This window comes from Oncorhynchus kisutch, linkage group LG24 (assembly GCF_002021735.2).
Source record: "Oncorhynchus kisutch isolate 150728-3 linkage group LG24, Okis_V2, whole genome shotgun sequence".
NCBI classification, from domain to species: Eukaryota; Metazoa; Chordata; class Actinopteri; order Salmoniformes; family Salmonidae; genus Oncorhynchus; species Oncorhynchus kisutch.
Genome location: NC_034197.2, coordinates 31155734 through 31174183, shown reverse-complemented (window position 1 = coordinate 31174183; position 18450 = coordinate 31155734). Strand labels below are relative to the sequence as shown.

The 18450-nt window shown below is 44.8% G+C and overlaps 1 protein-coding gene across 1 annotated transcript in view; it reads right to left on the bottom strand.

The window, feature by feature from the left end:
* Positions 1–1789: 1789 nt before the first annotated feature.
* slc9a8 (solute carrier family 9 member 8) overlaps positions 1790–18450 on the bottom strand; it is a 24989-nt gene continuing 8328 nt past the window's right edge. The window contains exons 5-16 of the mRNA XM_031803806.1: positions 17569–17652; positions 17351–17452; positions 16459–16493; positions 12170–12313; positions 9345–9483; positions 9118–9223; positions 8901–9017; positions 8584–8666; positions 5521–5632; positions 5188–5408; positions 3267–3413; positions 1790–3030 (exon numbers count right to left, since the gene is read on the bottom strand). Coding sequence (XP_031659666.1) covers positions 2917–3030; positions 3267–3413; positions 5188–5408; positions 5521–5632; positions 8584–8666; positions 8901–9017; positions 9118–9223; positions 9345–9483; positions 12170–12313; positions 16459–16493; positions 17351–17452; positions 17569–17652 — 1404 coding nt within the window. The 3' untranslated portion in view covers positions 1790–2916. The remainder of the gene's footprint in view (positions 3031–3266; positions 3414–5187; positions 5409–5520; positions 5633–8583; positions 8667–8900; positions 9018–9117; positions 9224–9344; positions 9484–12169; positions 12314–16458; positions 16494–17350; positions 17453–17568; positions 17653–18450) is intronic.

Below are 18450 nucleotides of genomic sequence, written 5' to 3'. Positions count from 1 at the left end.
TCAATCACCATATCCTCATCGGCAGACTCGACAGCCTTGGTTTCTCAAATGATTGCCTCGCCTGGTTCACCAACTACTTCTCTGATAGAGTTCAGTGTGTCAAATCGGAGGGTCTGCTGTCCGGACCTCTGGCAGTCTCTATGGGGGTGCCACAGGGTTCAATTCTTGGACCGACTCTCTTCTCTGTATACATCAATGAGGTCGCTCTTGCTGCTGGTGAGTCCCTGATCCACCTCTACGCAGACGACACCATTCTGTATACTTCCGGCCCTTCTCTGGACACTGTGTTAACAACCCTCCAGGCAAGCTTCAATGCCATACAACTCTCCTTCCGTGGCCTCCAATTGCTCTTGAATGCAAGTAAAACTAAATGCATGCTCTTCAACCGATCGCTGCCTGCACCTACCCGCCTGTCCAACATCACTACTCTGGACGGCTCTGACTTAGAATACGTGGACAACTACAAATACTTAGGTGTCTGGTTAGATTGTAAACTCTCCTTCCAGACCCATATCAAACATCTCCAATCCAAAGTTAAATCTAGAATTGGCTTCCTATTTCGCAACAAAGCATCCTTCACTCATGCTGCCAAACATACCCTTGTAAAACTGACCATCCTACCAATCCTCGACTTTGGCGATGTCATTTACAAAATAGCCTCCAATACCCTACTCAACAAATTGGATGCAGTCTATCACAGTGCAATCCGTTTTATCACCAAAGCCCCATATACTACCCACCATTGCGACCTGTATGCTCTCGTTGGCTGGCCCTCGCTTCATACTCGTCGCCAAACCCACTGGCTCCATGTCATCTACAAGACACTGCTAGGTAAAGTCCCCCCTTATCTCAGCTCGCTGGTCACCATAGCATCTCCCACCTGTAGCACACGCTCCAGCAGGTATATCTCTCTAGTCACCCCCAAAACCAATTCTTTCTTTGGCCGCCTCTCCTTCCAGTTCTCTGCTGCCAATGACTGGAACGAACTACAAAAATCTCTGAAACTGGAAACACTTATCTCCCTCACTAGCTTTAAGCACCAACTGTCAGAGCAGCTCACAGATTACTGCACCTGTACATAGCCCACCTATAATTTAGCCCAAACAACTACCTCTTTCCCAACTGTATTTAATTTTAATTTATTTATTTATTTTGCTCCTTTGCACCCCATTATTTTTTTATTTCTACTTTGCACATTCTTCCATTGCAAAACTACCATTCCAGTATTTTACTTGCTATATTGTATTTACTTTGCCATCTTGGCCTTTTTTGCCTCTACCTCCCTTCTCACCTCATTTGCTCACATTGTATATAGACTTGTTTATACTGCATTATTGACTGTATGTTTGTTTTTACTCCATGTGTAACTCTGTGTCGTTTTATCTGTCGAACTGCTTTGCTTTATCTTGGCCAGGTCGCAATTGTAAATGAGAACTTGTTCTCAACTTGCCTACCTGGTTAAATAAAGGTAAAATAAAATAAAAATAAAAAAAATTGTTCGGATTATGTGACTTGGGTCATAGGATAGGAAACTTTAGCAGTTTAAGATTGCTCAGAGAGAGAGAGAGAGAGAGAGCGAGCATGTGTGTGTGTGTGTACGATCAAAGTCAAATGTATCATGTTAACTTTCAGAAAGTGATGTATCTTTGAACATTAAACATCTTTGAACAAACCTGCATTATACATTACTACCAGACTCCAAATCGACCCCTCACCCCTACGGCTAGGCACTTCACGTTGATCTGAGAGGGTTGGATAGGCGTGAGGAATAACTAAAGCCAAGAATGAATCACATGACAAGCCATGTTTGTATTATGTATAACTCCAAGGCAATTTCTTTCAAATTAAAAATACCACATCATCATCATCCTGTTATTCAGCAATGCCCAGTATAACAAGAGTTTACAGAAAAGCCTTCATCCCAGCAACAAATAAAATTAAATATAAACTCGAAAAGACCTCAACCCCCCCCCCCCAGACATTCATTGGTGCCTTATCTCCATCAAAGTGATTCACATGAAGAAGAAAAAAGAAAAACTCTGATATCACCTTAAAGGATCCTGCTTATAAACTGTTTTCAACTACTATCACAATTATAATTAAATAACCATAACTACATAATGTTATAATATTACCTGGTATAATACAACAACAACAAAAATCATTCTTGCAATAATGCTTATAAGTAGTTTATAAAGCAAACATTCAAATTGTGTTACCAGAACATCAGTTATCAGCATATGTAAAAGCACATTGAAAAGGTGAACAGTAACTCCAATATTGCTTTGCTAGAGGCTACTCTCTTCACAGGAGTTCCTTTCAACCTGCTTTTCTATCCCTAGTCCTCAAAACCTCTCAAATAAAATGCAGTTACATGGAATCTGGGTTCTTGGGAAAAAGTAAATGTAACTACAGACACACAAGGGCCAGAATTTGGCCACTATCCTTTAGCCACGATTCAATCAATGGTCCATGTACCTTATGTGTAGTTACTGTGTAGAGCTGAGTAGGAACATGTTGGAATATGGAAAAGCCTCATTGTCAAAACAATTTCAGTATCAGTACATGGTATAATGGCAAATTCATGTGATCGCCAGTTCCACCCGGTTTGTCAGACATCACAGACAGTGCATTTTGGATTGGCTCAAATCAAAGTGTGCTCCAGTGTAGAGGAGTGGTAGTGGTGTGAAGAGGGAGGGGGGGCTGCAGAGTGGTGTCGTCCACAGAGAATGAAACTAGGCATTAGTGGTCAAGAACACAGTTGACACATGCAAGGAAGAAACAGAAACAAGTGGTTTTCCTCCACAAGCGTTCCTCTCTGCAGTCTCCTGTCCTTTCATACACTCTGAATCCAGGACACACGCTCTGTTAATCTTCCTGTCCATTCACCAACACTCAGGTGCGTGTGTGTTGGGTTCAGAGTAGCTCATTCTCGTCTTCAATGTCCTCAGAACCAGAAGGGCCCTGTCGGACCTCCTCGTACCACTTATTGGTCAGAGTTTTCATCTGGATCCGACCATGCAGGAGGTCCTGGAACACACACAGAGAAAACAAACTCAAACTCACAGCAACAGAATACATCTGAGAAAGTCAAGGGAGATATAGGCATCTTTCAAACTAATATGACTGGGTGCTTATGAATCCAATATGAACATGTGTGCATGCACGTGTATACACCAATACAACATGGTGTCAGGGAGAGTGGCACAGCTAAAACCAAGGTGGGATTACATGTCTCACACACTTGCTGTTGAAATGGCTGTTACCTCCTGTGTGAGTCGTCGTGTGAAGAATGGGTTGAGGTATTTAGCGTCCAGCCACATGAAGCCCTTCAGGTCCCGTCTCTGGAAGATCTGAGCCTCATACTCCTCCTCTGTCAACTCAGACAGGTGCTCCAACTCTAAGGCATTACCCTGGGGACAGGGACAAGAAGGGAGGGAGGGGGGGGACAAGAAAGAGGGGGAAAGCGGAGGGATGAATGAACTAGTGAGAAAGAGATTGAGGGAGGAAGAAAGGCTGACGAAATCATACTTTGGTCTGTGACTGATGCTTGTGTGATGCCTTTGAAGTGTTCCTCTCACTGAGACAACAGGAAGGGACTGACGCCATATTAAGAAGCAACACCACAACACAGACAAGAAATGACTGACGCCATATTAAGAGGCAACACCACAACACAGACAACAGGAAGTGACTGACGCCGTACGAGAGGAGAGGCAACACCACAACACAGACAAGAAATGACTGACGCCATACGAAAGGAGAGGCAACACCACAACAAGAAGTGACTGACGCCATACAAGAGGAGAGGCAACACCACAACACCGACAACAGGAAGTGACTGACGCCGTACACCACAACACTGAGACAACAAGAAGTGACTGACGCCATACGAGAGGAGAGGCAACACCACAACACTGACAAGAAGTGACTGACGCCATACGAGGAGAGGCAACACCACAACAAGAAATGACTGATGCCATACGAGAGGAGAGGCAACACCACAACACTGAAATGACAGGACTCTACACACTCACACACGTCATGCTGAAACAGGAAAGGGCCTTCCCCAAACTGTTGCAACAAAGTTGGAAACACAGAATCGTCTGTAATGTCATTGTATGCTGTAGTCTTACGATTTCCCTTCAATGGAACTAAGATGCCTAGCCCAAACCATGAAAAACAACACCAGAACATTATTCCTCCTCCACCAAACTTTACAGTTGGCACTATGCAGTCGGGCAGGTAGAGTTCTCCTGGCATTCGCCAAACCTAGACTCCTCTATCGGACTGCCAGATGGTGAAGTGCGAGTCATCACTCCAGAGAAAGCGTTTCCACTCCTACAGAGTCCAATGGCAGCGAGCTTTACACCAATCCAGATGACGCTTTGCATTGCGCATGGTGATCTTAGGCTTGTGTGTGGTTGCTCAGCCATGGAAATCCATTTCATGATGCTCCCGACAAACAGTTCTTGTGCTGACGTTGCTTCCAGAGGCAGTTTGGAACTCGGTAGTTAGTGTTGCAACCAAGGACAGAATTTTTACAAGCTATGTGCTTCAACACTCTGCAGTCCCGTTCTGTCAGCTTGTGTGGCCTACCAGTTCGTTGCTGAAGTTGCTCCTAGATGTTTCCACTTCACAATAACAGCACTTACAGTGGACCGGGGCAGCTTAAGCAGGGCAGAAATTTTACAAACTGACTTGTTGGAAAGGTGGCATCCACTAACTGTGTCACGTTCAAAAATGACTGAACTCTTCAGTAAGACCATTCTACTGCCAATGTTTGTCTTTGGAGGTTGTACGGCTGAGTGCTCGGTTTTATACACGGGTGTGGCTGAAATAGCCGAAGCCACTAATTTGAAGGTGTGTCCACATACTGTATCTACCTCTACCACTCCAGTATCCCTGCACATTGTAAATATGATACTGGAACTGACCCTGTATATAGCTTCTTACTTTCTCCTGTTCTTATTTGTGTTTTTGTTCTACCTTATGTTATTTTTAGTATTACATTGGTACTGATTACTGTATTGTTGGGTTTAGAATTAGCAAGAAAGTAATAGAGGCAACACCACAAGATACCTCTTTACCAGAAAGAGATTGCTGGTGTGTTCATTAACATCTGTCTGCTTGTGTATGTCTACATGAACTAGGGGAAATCACTGACAGGATTTTTTTTTTTTTTACCATTTTCTCAGTCTTGCTGAGGTTGATGTCCTTCTTGCTCTTGCGTCGGGATTGGCTCTCCTCGTTGTCCATGATGCGAATGAGGGGCATGGTCCCACTGCCGAGGAGGAGGATGGTGAAGAGGACAATGATGATGGTGGTGGTGCCAATCAATTGGCGCTTCTCTATTGGCTCTAGACCAAGATGAAGGCTCAGGGCATAGGGGATGGCACCTCTCAGACCTAACAGAGGAATGAGGAGTGAGGGATGGAGCGAGACAAGGGGAGAGAGGGATGGACAGTAGAGCCAAACCGAGGGAGGTGTATTAGAGTAGTGAAGAAATACTCTACTTACCACTAAACCACATGATGAACATCATCTTGGGCGTGATCTTGTGATCTCTGAAGAAGTTGAGCAGGTAGGAGAGCGGGAAAATGTTCACGGCACGACCTACTAATACCAACACCTGGAAAGAGGTGGAATACAAAGCTCAGCACAAACAGTAACCTTTGCCCTTCACCCTACCCCTAGCTTCATGTCCACATCCTCGTTAAACCCCTAACCTCTACCCCTAGCTTCATGTCCTCATCCTCGTTAAACCCCTAACCTCTACCCCTAGCTTCATGTCCTCATCCTCGTTAAACCCCTAACCTCTACCCCTAGCTTCATGTCCTCATCCTCGTTAAACCCCTAATCTCTACCCCTAGCTTCACGTCCTCATCCTCGTTAAACCCCTAACCTCTAACCCTAGCTTCACGTCCTCATCCTCGTTAAACCCCTAACCTCTACCCCTAGCTTCACGTCCTCATCCTCGTTAAACCCCTAGCTTCACGTCCTCATCCTCGTTAAACCCCTAGCTTCATGTCCTCATCCTCGTTAAACCCCTAACCTCTACCCCTAGCTTCACGTCCTCATCCTCGTTAAACCCCTAGCTTCACGTCCTCATCCTCGTTAAACCCCTAGCTTCATGTCCTCATCCTCGTTAAACCCCTAGCTTCATGTCCTCATCCTCGTTGAACCCCTAACCTCTACCCCTAGCTTCACGTCCTCATCCTCGTTAAACCCCTAGCTTCATGTCCTCATCCTCGTTAAACCCCTAACCTCTACCCCTAGCTTCATGTCCTCATCCTCATTAAACCCCTAACCTCTACCCCTAGCTTCACGTCCTCATCCTTGTTAAACCCCTAACCTCTACCCCTAGCTTCATGTCCTCATCCTGGTAAACCCCTAACCTCTACCCCTAGCTTCATGTCCACATCCTGGTTAAACCCCTAACCTCTACCCCTAGCTTCATGTCCACATCCTGGTTAAACCCCTAACCTCTACCCCTAGTTTCATGTCCACATCCTGGTTCAACCCTAGCTTCATGTCCACATCCTGGTTAAACCCCTAACCTCTACCCCTAGCTTCATGTCCACATCTTGGTTAAACCCCAACCCTACCCTTATGTCCACATCCTGGTTAAACCCCTAACCTCATGTCCTCATCTTGGTTAAACCCCAACCCTACCCTTATGTCCACATCTCGGCTCAACCCGTTGTAGTATAGAATGCTAACACTAGGTGGAAATGTTCCTCATCACTGAGCGAATTTCAGGTCTGCTGAGTGCAAACTTGAAAGTTGTGAAAATTCTGTTGTGTGTTTACTGTGAACACTGAGGCTGTACCTGCTTTAAATTTGTTTTAACAGTGGCCAAGTAGGCTTCTGTAGCTATTTGATCATAATGTAGGCCTACCAGAGTGGCCTACCATCAAAAACAACAGAAAATGCATCCCATAACATTTTAACATGGAAATAGCTGTTCAGCCTACAGTAGCAGCCAATTTGTGCAGTTCAAATGCAGGGCTTGACATTAACCCGTTAACCTTCAGACAAGCAGGTGACTGAAAATGTGTTTGATGCAAGAAACCACGTTACAAAATAAAATACATCATTATTCCCATACCATTAGAAATGCACACGTTTTGTGCTCTTGTAGGAAGCAATAACTCCCCCATTGCTGACAACAAATGACCCATAACTGGGTTAATAACCCACTAACGAGCAAAGGATATGAACAAATGTACATATGTTCACATGTTACAACATGAGGCTCTCGCTTGGATCTCAAAACAAGCGCATCTACTCACGACCACCCATGCTGTAAAAAAAAACAGTCCAGTTCAAAGTGAATGGCACAGATACATATATGGCAACGGTGAATTTGTATATAGGCCTACTGCAGCTCTGATTGGTTATGGCGCACCGGGCCTGAGGTGTGCCTGTCAATGCAATAAAATCCTACTCTGATGAGTTCTGTCAACAACAACACTATCTTGCATAGTTATTTTTGCACACTGAGTATTGCATAGTCAGTTTCGGTATGTTGCATTGAAAGTGGCTAATATTGTGTTGATTCGATCACAACTCCCACAGTAAAGGGAAACATTGATAGTGTTAACGGGGAAAAGTTACATTTTGTGTTTCTCTGTGTGGGAACATTGCTAGCTATACCTGGTCACTACAGGTTGGTAGTAATGCCTGGTCACTACAGGTTGGTAGTAATGCCTGGTCACTACAGGTTGGTAGTAATGCCTGGTCACTACAGGTTGGTAGTAATGCCTGGTCACTACAGGTTGGTAGTAATGCCTGGTCACTACAGGTTGGTAGTAATGCCTGGTCACTACAGGTTGGTAGTAATGCCTGGTCACTACAGGTTGGTAGTAATGCCTGGTCACTACAGGTTGGTAGTAATGCCTGGTCACTACAGGTTGGTAGTAATGCCTGGTCACTACAGGTTGGTAGTAATGCCTGGTCACTACAGGTTGGTAGTAATGCCTGGTCACTACAGGTTGGTAGTAATGCCTGGTCACTACAGGTTGGTACTAATACCTGGTCACTACAGGTTGGTAGTAATGCTAGGCTATACCTGGTCACTACAGGTTGGTAGTAATGCTAGGCTATACCTGGTCACTACAGGTTGGTAGTAATGCTAGGCTATACCTGGTCACTACAGGTTGGTAGTAATGCTAGGCTATACCTGGTCACTACAGGTTGGTAGTAATGCTAGGCTATACCTGGTCACTACAGGTTGGTAGTAATGCTAGGCTATACCTGGTCACTACAGGTTGGTAGTAATGCTAGGTTATACCTGGTCACTACAGGTTGGTAGTAATGCTAGGTTATGCCTGGTCACTACAGGTTGGTAGCAATGCTAGGCTATACCTGGTCACTACAGGTTGGTAGTAATGCTAGGCTATACCTGGTCACTACAGGTTGGTAGTAATGCTAGGCTATACCTGGTCACTACAGGTTGGTAGTAATGCTAGGCTATACCTGGTCACTACAGGTTGGTAGTAATGCTAGGCTATACCTGGTCACTACAGGTTGGTAGTAATGGTAGGCTATACCTGGTTACTACAGGCTGGGAGTACTTACTATACACCAGATGACGAAGGAAAGCTCAAACTTGTGAGGGAAGCTGAAGATGGAGAGACCCAGGAAAGCAAACACACAAGTCTCTGTGGAGAAGAAAACAAACTTGTGACACTGTCTTGTGTGTGCATTTCGTATTTGTAATATTTTATGTACACGTTGCTATTTCCCTGTTTTGCCTTCTTGCCAGGCTGCCCTCGAAAAATAGTTTTTTAACCTCAATGGGTCTTACCTGGTTAAAAATAAATAACACAAGTCATTGTTTTTTTACAACAGGATATGGGGGAAAGGACTTGTGAGGCAGAAAGACAAGTGCTAACCACACATGAAGGCCACCGAGCGGAGGGTCTGCTGCATTAGGATCTGAGTGACAGGAGACAGGTTGTGATGAGTGTAGTGTGACATCACGATCCCCGAAAACAGGATAGACATGATACCTGCACAGAGAGATAGAGGGGTGAACGAGAGGGTAGCAAATGCATAGAAAAATTCATGACATTCCATTGTGTGCTTGATATTACACATGAGAGGACTCACCAGAGAGTTTAATGCCCTCTGCCAGGCCGTAGGGCAGGTAGGCAAAGATGATCATCATGCCAAACTCTAAAGACGGAGTCTTCCTCAGGTCAAAGTGTTTCAGGAACTGGCACAGGGGTCAAGGGTAAAACAGTAACAGGCTCGTGTTTACAAGGTGTATGAACATGTTAAATGGGAATTTAATCAACATACTACACAAAACACTCAATCACACACAGAGAAGATACAATGGCAGATATGAGTCCGGTGAGGGTTCCGAGGGCAGCGGAACCGAAGAACATCTTGAGGAAGTATCCCAACGCCTGGAGGAATGTCTCCCAGCCCGTTACCATGGAGTTATCATCCCGGGCAAAGCCCTCAGCCGTACTGAACGACACAATGACATAAAAGAGGGAAAAGAATACATCATGGTGATGTTAGGTATAGAGCGTTTCATATGGTTTTGTTAGTCTATAATTACTTGGGAAATATAATACATTATAATAAATTACCTTGGGGAGGGAATACGTAACCCATTTGACCTAAAAGACTCAGGCTGCAAGTGTATATGCTTTTTATTTTGCCAGAAGACCAGTGTGTAACTCATCCAACATGCAGTTTTTTTTTCACTCCATATGCGATGCGCAATGCAGATAACACCGGAAGAATTGTTTTTATTTAATTACCATAGTGAATTGTATTAATATTTGCTTATGCGTCAATTAAATACCATAAGGGATGGGTTGCCAATTGGCGATTTGACACGAAAATACAATTTTTCATACATTCATTCATGCACTAATATGATGTCACCCAAGAGGGCAGTCACGTTGCATCACCAAAACAAAATGTTTAACCTTCTCTCAATCTACTATCTGAAATGTGCACAAGTGTATGTGTGTGTCTTCCTGCCCGTCTGTGTGAGAACCTGTTCTCCCAACACAGGGTTATCAGATTGCTCTGTACACATCGGAGACGTGACAAGTATTTTCCTGTGACCTAGCCAGTCAAAGATGACACAAGGAACACAGTATATCTGATGTATGAATACAAACAAGGTCATTCTCTGAGAACTCTAGTGCTTTTGGAGGTTGGTTCAGTTTTAGTTAGATCATAAAAACAAATACATAGATTTTATTTTATTTTTTACATTAAATGCACTCCGCATTATATGGGTTGAACGTTGTAACACAGAATTCAAAAACTGAATACAAGGCCCATGATGGTAGTGACAGCCCATTACTGCTTATCACTTATTGACATTACCAAAATATCTCAGGTTATTATTACATTTGTTTTATTTCACGACTTTATTTCATTTCAAGTCATCTCATCTCTACAGAGCTGCTGCCTACGCTGTCTGACAAAATCACTATTTTGTAGTTCTTCAAAGTAAATAAGGCATATTTTTAGGACTGCTGGATACCAACTATCACTCACTCTTAGATCATGCATTTTCAGGTAGATACAGTAGCAACTGCTCTCTATCCCTCTTCTGTCTCATCACTCTCAGTGTCTGCAACACCCGAAGCTACAACCTAGTGTAGTAGGCATAAAAGAAACAAAGACCATACAAAGTTGGTCATTGTAGTCAATTACCACATTTTCTACACTAAACTACGTAGAATATTGGCCTGTTGGAAACTACAACTCCCTACTACATCCCACAGTTCAGGCTTGATCAGATTTAACTCTAGAGAAACAGTGCAAAGTGCACATTGAACTGCAAACTTCAAGCAGTAGGGCATTCAAGGAGTTCATCTGACGTTAATCCGTGATGTCATCGTCCTCCCAAGTCAAGGCGGGGTCTGCTGCGCTCTAGGAAGGTGTTCCCATAAGTGGGTAACACCCGCTATCAGTGGCCAACTGTGCATGGGTTCATTTAATGTATACAGGCGAGGCAACACACGAGAGCACCATGACAGAGAGAGATTGTCAGTAGAATGGCCTTACTGAAGAGCTCAGTGACTTTCAACATGGCACTGTCATAGGAAGCCAGCTTTCCAATAAGTCAGTTCGTCAAATTTCTGCCCTGGTCAACTGTAAGCGATGTTATTGTGAAGTGGAATATCTAGGAGCAACAGCAGCTCAGCCACAAAGTTGTAGGCCACAAAAGCTAACAGAACGGGACCACTGAGAGCTGAAGCATGTAGCTCGTAAAAATCATCTGTCCTCGGTTGCAACACTCAAGTTCCAAACTACCTTCGGAAGCAACTTCAGCACACAAACTGTTCTTCAGGACCTTCATGAAATGGGTTTCCATGGCCGAGCAGCCGCACACAAGCCTCAGATTACCATGCGCAATGAAAAGCGTTAGCTGGTGTAAATCTCGCTGCCATGGGACTCTGTAGGAGTGGAAACACTCTCTGGAGTGATGATTCACACGTCTATATCTGGCAGTCCCGATAGAGGAATCTGGGTTTGGCGGATGCCAGGAGAAAGCTACCTGCCCCAATCCATAGTGCCAACTGTAAAGCTTGGTGGCGGAAAGGCTGTTTTTCATGGTTCGGGCTAGGCCCCTTAGTTCCAGTAAAGAGACAACTTAACGCCACAGCATTCCATGACATTTTAGATTATTCTGTGTTTCCAACTTAGTGGCAACAGTTTGGGGAGGGCCCATACAGAAATGGTTTGTTGAGATCGGTGTGGAAAAACCTGACTGGCCTGCACAGAGCCCTGACCTCAAACCCTTCGCATACTTTTGGGACGAATTTGAACGCTAACTGCGAGTCAGGCCTAATCACCCAATATCAGTGGCCGACCTCACTAATGCTTTAGTGGCTGAACAGAAGCAAGTCCCTGCAATAATGTTCCAACATCTAGTGTAAATCCTTCCCAGAACAGAAGAGGCTGTTATAGCTGCAAAAGGGGGGTACCAACTCCAAGGCATGGTAGCTCATCTGACATTTAGAATTACACAGGGACAAAGGGCGAGTGCACGGACTAAGAATTACACACATTATACTGGCCTTCACCAGAAGATGTACATAGTGCCTTGATAAAATTCTAGTGCCTTGATAAAACAGTATGAGGAGGAAGAGGAAAGGGGGGGGTGAGGAGGAGGAGTACGTACTTGGTGAGTACGATAGAGACCGCATCGTTGAGGATGCTCTCTCCAAACACCAGCATGTTGAGGACAGGGTCCACGTTGAGGGCATTGAAGATGGCGATGGTTGCTACGGGGTCCACTGCCGAGATCAGAGAACCAAACGCAAAGCTTCAGGAGGGAGAGGGACAAGAATTTGTTGGACAAAGCTTTGGACTTGCAATTATTTTACAGGCTGTTTAAATCATGGTTAAAAACAGTAGGAAAAGGGTAGATAACAGTCAGTGAAAACATATAGATAGAAAGGCAGAGAGTGACTCACGAAAACAGACTGTGTATTTTCAGTAGTCACACTCCACAGCATGTGACTACAGAGACATTGGGTGAACCTTCAAACACACCACTTCCTCATCCTAAAGCTGCTGCCCTCCTTTGGAAATATGCTCAATCCATATGCTCAGCCCGGGCTTCTCAAAATGTCTGCCTCGCCTGGTTCACTACTTCTCAGATAGAGTTCAGTGTGTCATATCGTGCCTGTTGTCTGGACCTCTGGCATTCTCTATGGGGGTGCCACAGGGCTCAATTCTCGGACCGACTCTTCTCTCTGATCATATATCAATGATGTCGCTCTTGCTGCTGGTGATTCTCTGATCCACCTCTACGCAGACAACACCATTCTCTATACATCTGGCCCTTCTTTGGACACTGTGCTAACAAACCTCCAAAACGAGCTTCAAATCAATACAACACTCCTTCTGTGGCCTCCAACTGCTTTTAAATACAAGGAAAACCAAGTGCATGCTCTTCAACCGATTGCTGCCCCCACCCTCCTGCCCGACTAACATCATTACTCTGGATGGTTCTGACCTAGAATGTGGACAACGACAAATCCCTAGGTGTTTGGTTAGACTGCAAACTCTCCATCCAGACTCACATTAAGCATCTCCAATCCAAAATTAAATCTAGAATCTGCTTCCTATTTCTCAACAAAGCCTCCTTCACTAATGGTGCCAAACATACCCTCGTAAAACTGACTCTCTTACCGATCCTTGACTTCGGTGATGTCATTTACAAAATAGCCTCCAACGCTCTACTCAGCAAACTGGATGTAGTCTATCACAGTGCCATCCGTTTTAGCACCAATGCCCCATATACTACCCAACACTGCGACCTGTATGCTCTCGTTGGCTGGCCCTCACTACATATCCGTCACCAAACCCACTGGCTCCAGGTCATCTATAAGTCTTTGCTAGGTAAAGCCCACCTTCTCAGCTCACTGGTCACCATAGCAACACCCACCCGTAGCACACGCACCATCAGGTATATTTCACTGATCTTCCCCAAAGCCAACACTTACTTTGGCCGCCTTTCCTTACAGTTCTCTGCTGCCAAAGACTGGAACGAATTGCAAAACAATTTTGTCTCCCTCTCTAAATTGAAGCATAAGCTGTCAGAGCAGCTTACCGATCACTGTACCTGTACACAGCCAATCTGTAAATAGCACACCCAACTACCTCATCCCCATACTACTTACCCTCTTGCACCCCAGTATCTCTACTTGCACGTCATCATCTGCACATATATCACTCCAGTATTAATGCTAAGCTGTATTTATTATTATTATTTTAGCCTCTGCGGGCTATTTATTGCCTACCTCCCTACATTTGCACACACTGTACATAGATTTTTCCTTTTTAAATGTATTTTGTGTTATTGACTGTTTGTTTATGAGTAACTCTGTGTTGCATTTGTCACACCGCTATGCTTCATCTTGTCCAGGTCGCAGCTGGAAATGAGAACTTGTTCTCAGCTGGCCTACCTGGTTAAATTAAGGTGAAATAAATCAAATGTGAAGAGGAAAATACCTGCTCTTTATATGAAAGGATACACTATTGTTATGTGATGACACTGTAGCTACTAGGCTTGAGTGTTGTATGTATACCGGAGTTTGAGGGAGGGTGCGCCACTGTTAACCATCTATAATAAATTATCACAAATAAAATTATATCCAGCTCAGGGCTCCAGCTATGACGCTGAACAGCCTCAATTAGTCTGGGCAGAGACATTTCAAAGTGCCAAAAGCATTCCACAGGGATGCTGGGACCATTCTTGATACACACAGGAAACTAGAGCATGAAAAACCCAGCAGCGTTGCAGTTCTTGATACAAACTGGCACGCCTGGCACCTACTACCATACCCCGTTCAAAGGCACTTAAATCTTTTGTCTTTCCCATTCACCCTCTGAATGGCACACATACACAATCTGTCTCAAGGCTTAAAAATCCTTCTTTAACCGGACTCCTCACCTTCATCTACACTGATTTAAATGGGTTTAACAAGTGACATCAATAAGGATCACAGCTTTCCCCTGGTCACTCTACATAATGGAAAGAGCAGGTGTTCATAATGTTTTGTATACTCGGTATTATTATATATATATATATATATATATATATAAATAATTCCAAAAAATAAAGGGAACACTAAAATAACACATCCTAGATCTGAATGAATGAAATATTCTTATTAAATACTTTTTTCTTTACATAGTTGAATGTGCTTACAAAATCACACAAAAATTATCAATGGAAATCAAATTTATCAACCCATGGAGGTCTGGATTTAGAGTCACACTCAAAATTAAAGTGGAAAACCACATTACAGGCTGATCCAACTTTGATGTAATGTCCTTAAAACAAGTCAAAATGAGGCTCGGTAGTGTGTGTGGCCTCCACGTGCCTGTATGACCTCCCTACAATGCCTGGGCATGCTCCTGATGAGGTGGCGGATGGTCTCCTGAGGGATCTCCTCCCAGACCTGGACTAAAGCATCCGCCAACTCCTGGACAGTCTGTAATGCAACGTGGCGTTGGTGGATGGAGCGAGACATGATGTCCCAGATGTGCTCAATTGGATTCAGGTCTGGGGAACGGGCGGGCCAATCCATAGCATCAATGCCTTCCTCTTGAGGTCTAGCATTGTCTTGCATTAGGAGGAACCCAGGGCCAACCGCACCAGCATATGGTCTCACAAGGGGTCTGAGGATCTCATCTCGTTACCTAATGGCAGTCAGGCTACCTCTGGCAAGCACATGGAGGGCTGTGCGGCCCCCCAAAGAAATGCCACCCCACACCATGACTAACCCACCGCCAAACCGATCATGCTGGAGGATGTTGCAGGCAGCAGAACGTTCTCCACGGCGTCTCCAGACTCTGTCACGTGCTCAGTGTGAACCTGATTTCATCTGTGAAGAGCACAGGGCGCCAGTGGCGAATTGGTGTTCTCTGGCAAATGCCAAACGTCCTGCACGGTGTTGGGCTGTAAGCACAACCCCCACCTGTGGACGTCGGGCCCTCATACCACCCTCATGGAGTCTGTTTCTGACCGTTTGAGCAGACACATGCACATTTGTGGCCTGCTGGAGGTCATTTTGCAGGGCTCTGACAGTGCTCCTCCTGCTCCTCCTTGCACAAAAGGGGAGGTAGCGGTCCTGCTGCTGGGTTGTTGCCCTCCTACGGCCTCCTCCACGTCTCCTGAGGTACTGGCCTGTCTCCTGGTAGCGCCTCCATGCTCTGGACACTACGCTGACAGACATCGATGTGCCATCCTGGATGAGCTGCACTACCTGAGCCACTTGTGTGGGTTGTAGACTCTGTCTCATGCTACCACACTAGAGTGAAAGGACCACCAGCATTCAAAAGTGACCAAAACATCAGCCAGGAAGCATAGGAACTGAGAAGTGGTCTGTGGTCACCACCTGCAGAACCACTCCTTTATTGGGGGTGTCTTGCTAATTGCCTATAATTTCCACCTGTTGTCTATTCCATTTGCACAACAGCATGTGAAATGTATTGTCAATCAGTGTTGCTTCCTAAGTGGACAGATTGATTTCACAGAAGTGTGATCGACTTGGAGTTACATTGTGTTGTTTAAGTGTTCCCTTTATTTTTTTGAGCAGTATATATATATATATATATGGTATGAAACTATAAAAATCAGGATAACACCCAACCCTAGTAGCTACACAGGTAAACTCCTCACCAGTCAGTCATGCTGATCTCCTCACCAGTCAGTCATGCTGATCTCCTCACCAGTCAGTCATGCTGATCTCCTCACCAGTCAGTCATGCTGATCTCCTCACCAGTCAGTCATGCTGATCTCCTCACCAGTCAGTCATGCTGATCTCCTCACCAGTCAGTCATGCTGATCTCCTCACCAGTCAGTCATGCTGATCTCCTCACCAGTCAGTCATGCTGATCTCCTCACCAGTCAGTCATGCTGATCTCCTCACCAGTCAGTCATGCTGATCTCCTCACCTGTCAGTCATACTCATCTTGTAGATCACATCAGCCTGTGAGAAAGAGAGAAAGACAGGACACATCACACATTTACAATAGAAACCATTTTGTGGGATTTTTTCAGTGTTGCAGCATTGCACAACAGTTTGCAACACTGAGGACTGCATGTCTCAAATGATTGCTCACATGCCCTACTGTTTCGTGGTTGTTTTGTAAAAGGTTTGTCAGTTTCTTACACATATTCCTAGACTGACAATGCAATCACACTTGTGTCAATGCCAGTGAAATGTTTGGTAACATATGAAAAATGTTACCAAAAACATGTCACTATTGAGGACACCTTTGGAAACATGCGTTCTAATTCATACTTTTAAGTGCCATCTCATCTTGAATGTGTGTTTTTTTTAATTACACAAATCAATTCATTGCAAATCAATTTAATTCTTGAACAGCGATTTCCAAGCCGGTCTCCGGGGTACCCAAGCCATTCTATAACAGCGATTTCCAAGCCGGTCTCCGGGGTACCCAAGCCATTCTATAACAGCGATTTCCAAGCCGGTCTCCGGGGTACCCAAGCCATTCTATAACAGCGATTTCCAAGCCGGTCTCCGGGGTACCCAAGCCATTCTATAACAGCGATTTCCAAGCCGGTCTCCGGGGTACCCAAGCCATTCTATAACAGCGATTTCCAAGCCGGTCTCCGGGGTACCCAAGCCATTCTATAACAGTGATTTCCAAGACATCCTACAATAAAGTCCAAAACTAGACTAACTAAACTAACTACTCATCAGTAAAGCCCTGGTGGTGGATTAGCTAAAACAGATGTGGAATGGGGAGATAGAGTTCTAGAAGCACATCGGTCCCAGGAATTGCAGGGGACCCAACAACCCTATAGTTCTAGAAGCCTCACCTGTCCTAGGAAGTAGATCCCTCCACCTACGATGAAGGCAGAGATGGCTGTCCCAATGACAGCAAACAGTGTGATGGAACCAATGTTCTGGAAGAAGTTACCCTGGCAACCAGAACACATGGAGGTGGAAAGATGAGCACCAAATATCCCAATACACCAAGAGGAAACACACGCTCGTAAACACACAGAAACACGCACGTACGCAAGTACACACAAACCTTATGTAGAGAGTATCCTGATTCGAAGATGATGGGCGGCAGAAGCAGGAGGAAGAACATGTTGGGACGAAACATCTCCTCTTCCTATCAGGGGACATGGTGGTTAACACACTCAACCTCGTTTCATCTTTAGCAATGATTTTTTGCAACAAAAGAATTCAGGTGACTGCAGTCAGTGGGAGCGAGGAGTGGAAAGGATGAGAGAAAATGAGAAGAAGGAGAGATGAGACAGGGAAGAGGGCCTACATAAGTTAGCAACAGACCTCGATTTGTCAAAACACATCTTTCACTTCGACATCAAGAGAGCTTCACACACACACACACTAATGAATCATAGTGAGGCTCCCCTTAGAGGCACAAGACTGAGTTTGACCTAGCCTAGCACCACCATGACGCACATGACAAGCCCCTCAGGGGCACACACGTCTACAAACCTACTCATGCATACGTAATGTACATACTCAGATTTATGGTACTTTATCTGACGCACACTGTACCCTGACCTGTGACCTCTTTCTCATCATTTATGCAGGGGTGAAACATCAGGTTTTCTAGGGATACAGCATCTTCAACCTAGCTTCCGTTTCCCCTGAAAACCGGAGGTGGGGACTCCGCTCAGGCGTTTCTTGTACACCTGCTACGTTAGGTTAATGGGATATAATGAAATCATTGTTGGCTCTCAGCTAAATTGTCTGGGCTCCTGGATCAGGAGTAGGCGTCATGTGCTGTTGCATTACGTTGTGTGTGGGGATTGTAAATCGGCCCACTATATCGATGCGGACTATGAATATCAACATGCGTGACAGTAAGTACGGCATGTTAGTGATTCAGGTGTAACTAAGTGTGTAGAATCATATTATTGTTCTGCATAGTCAACCTGAA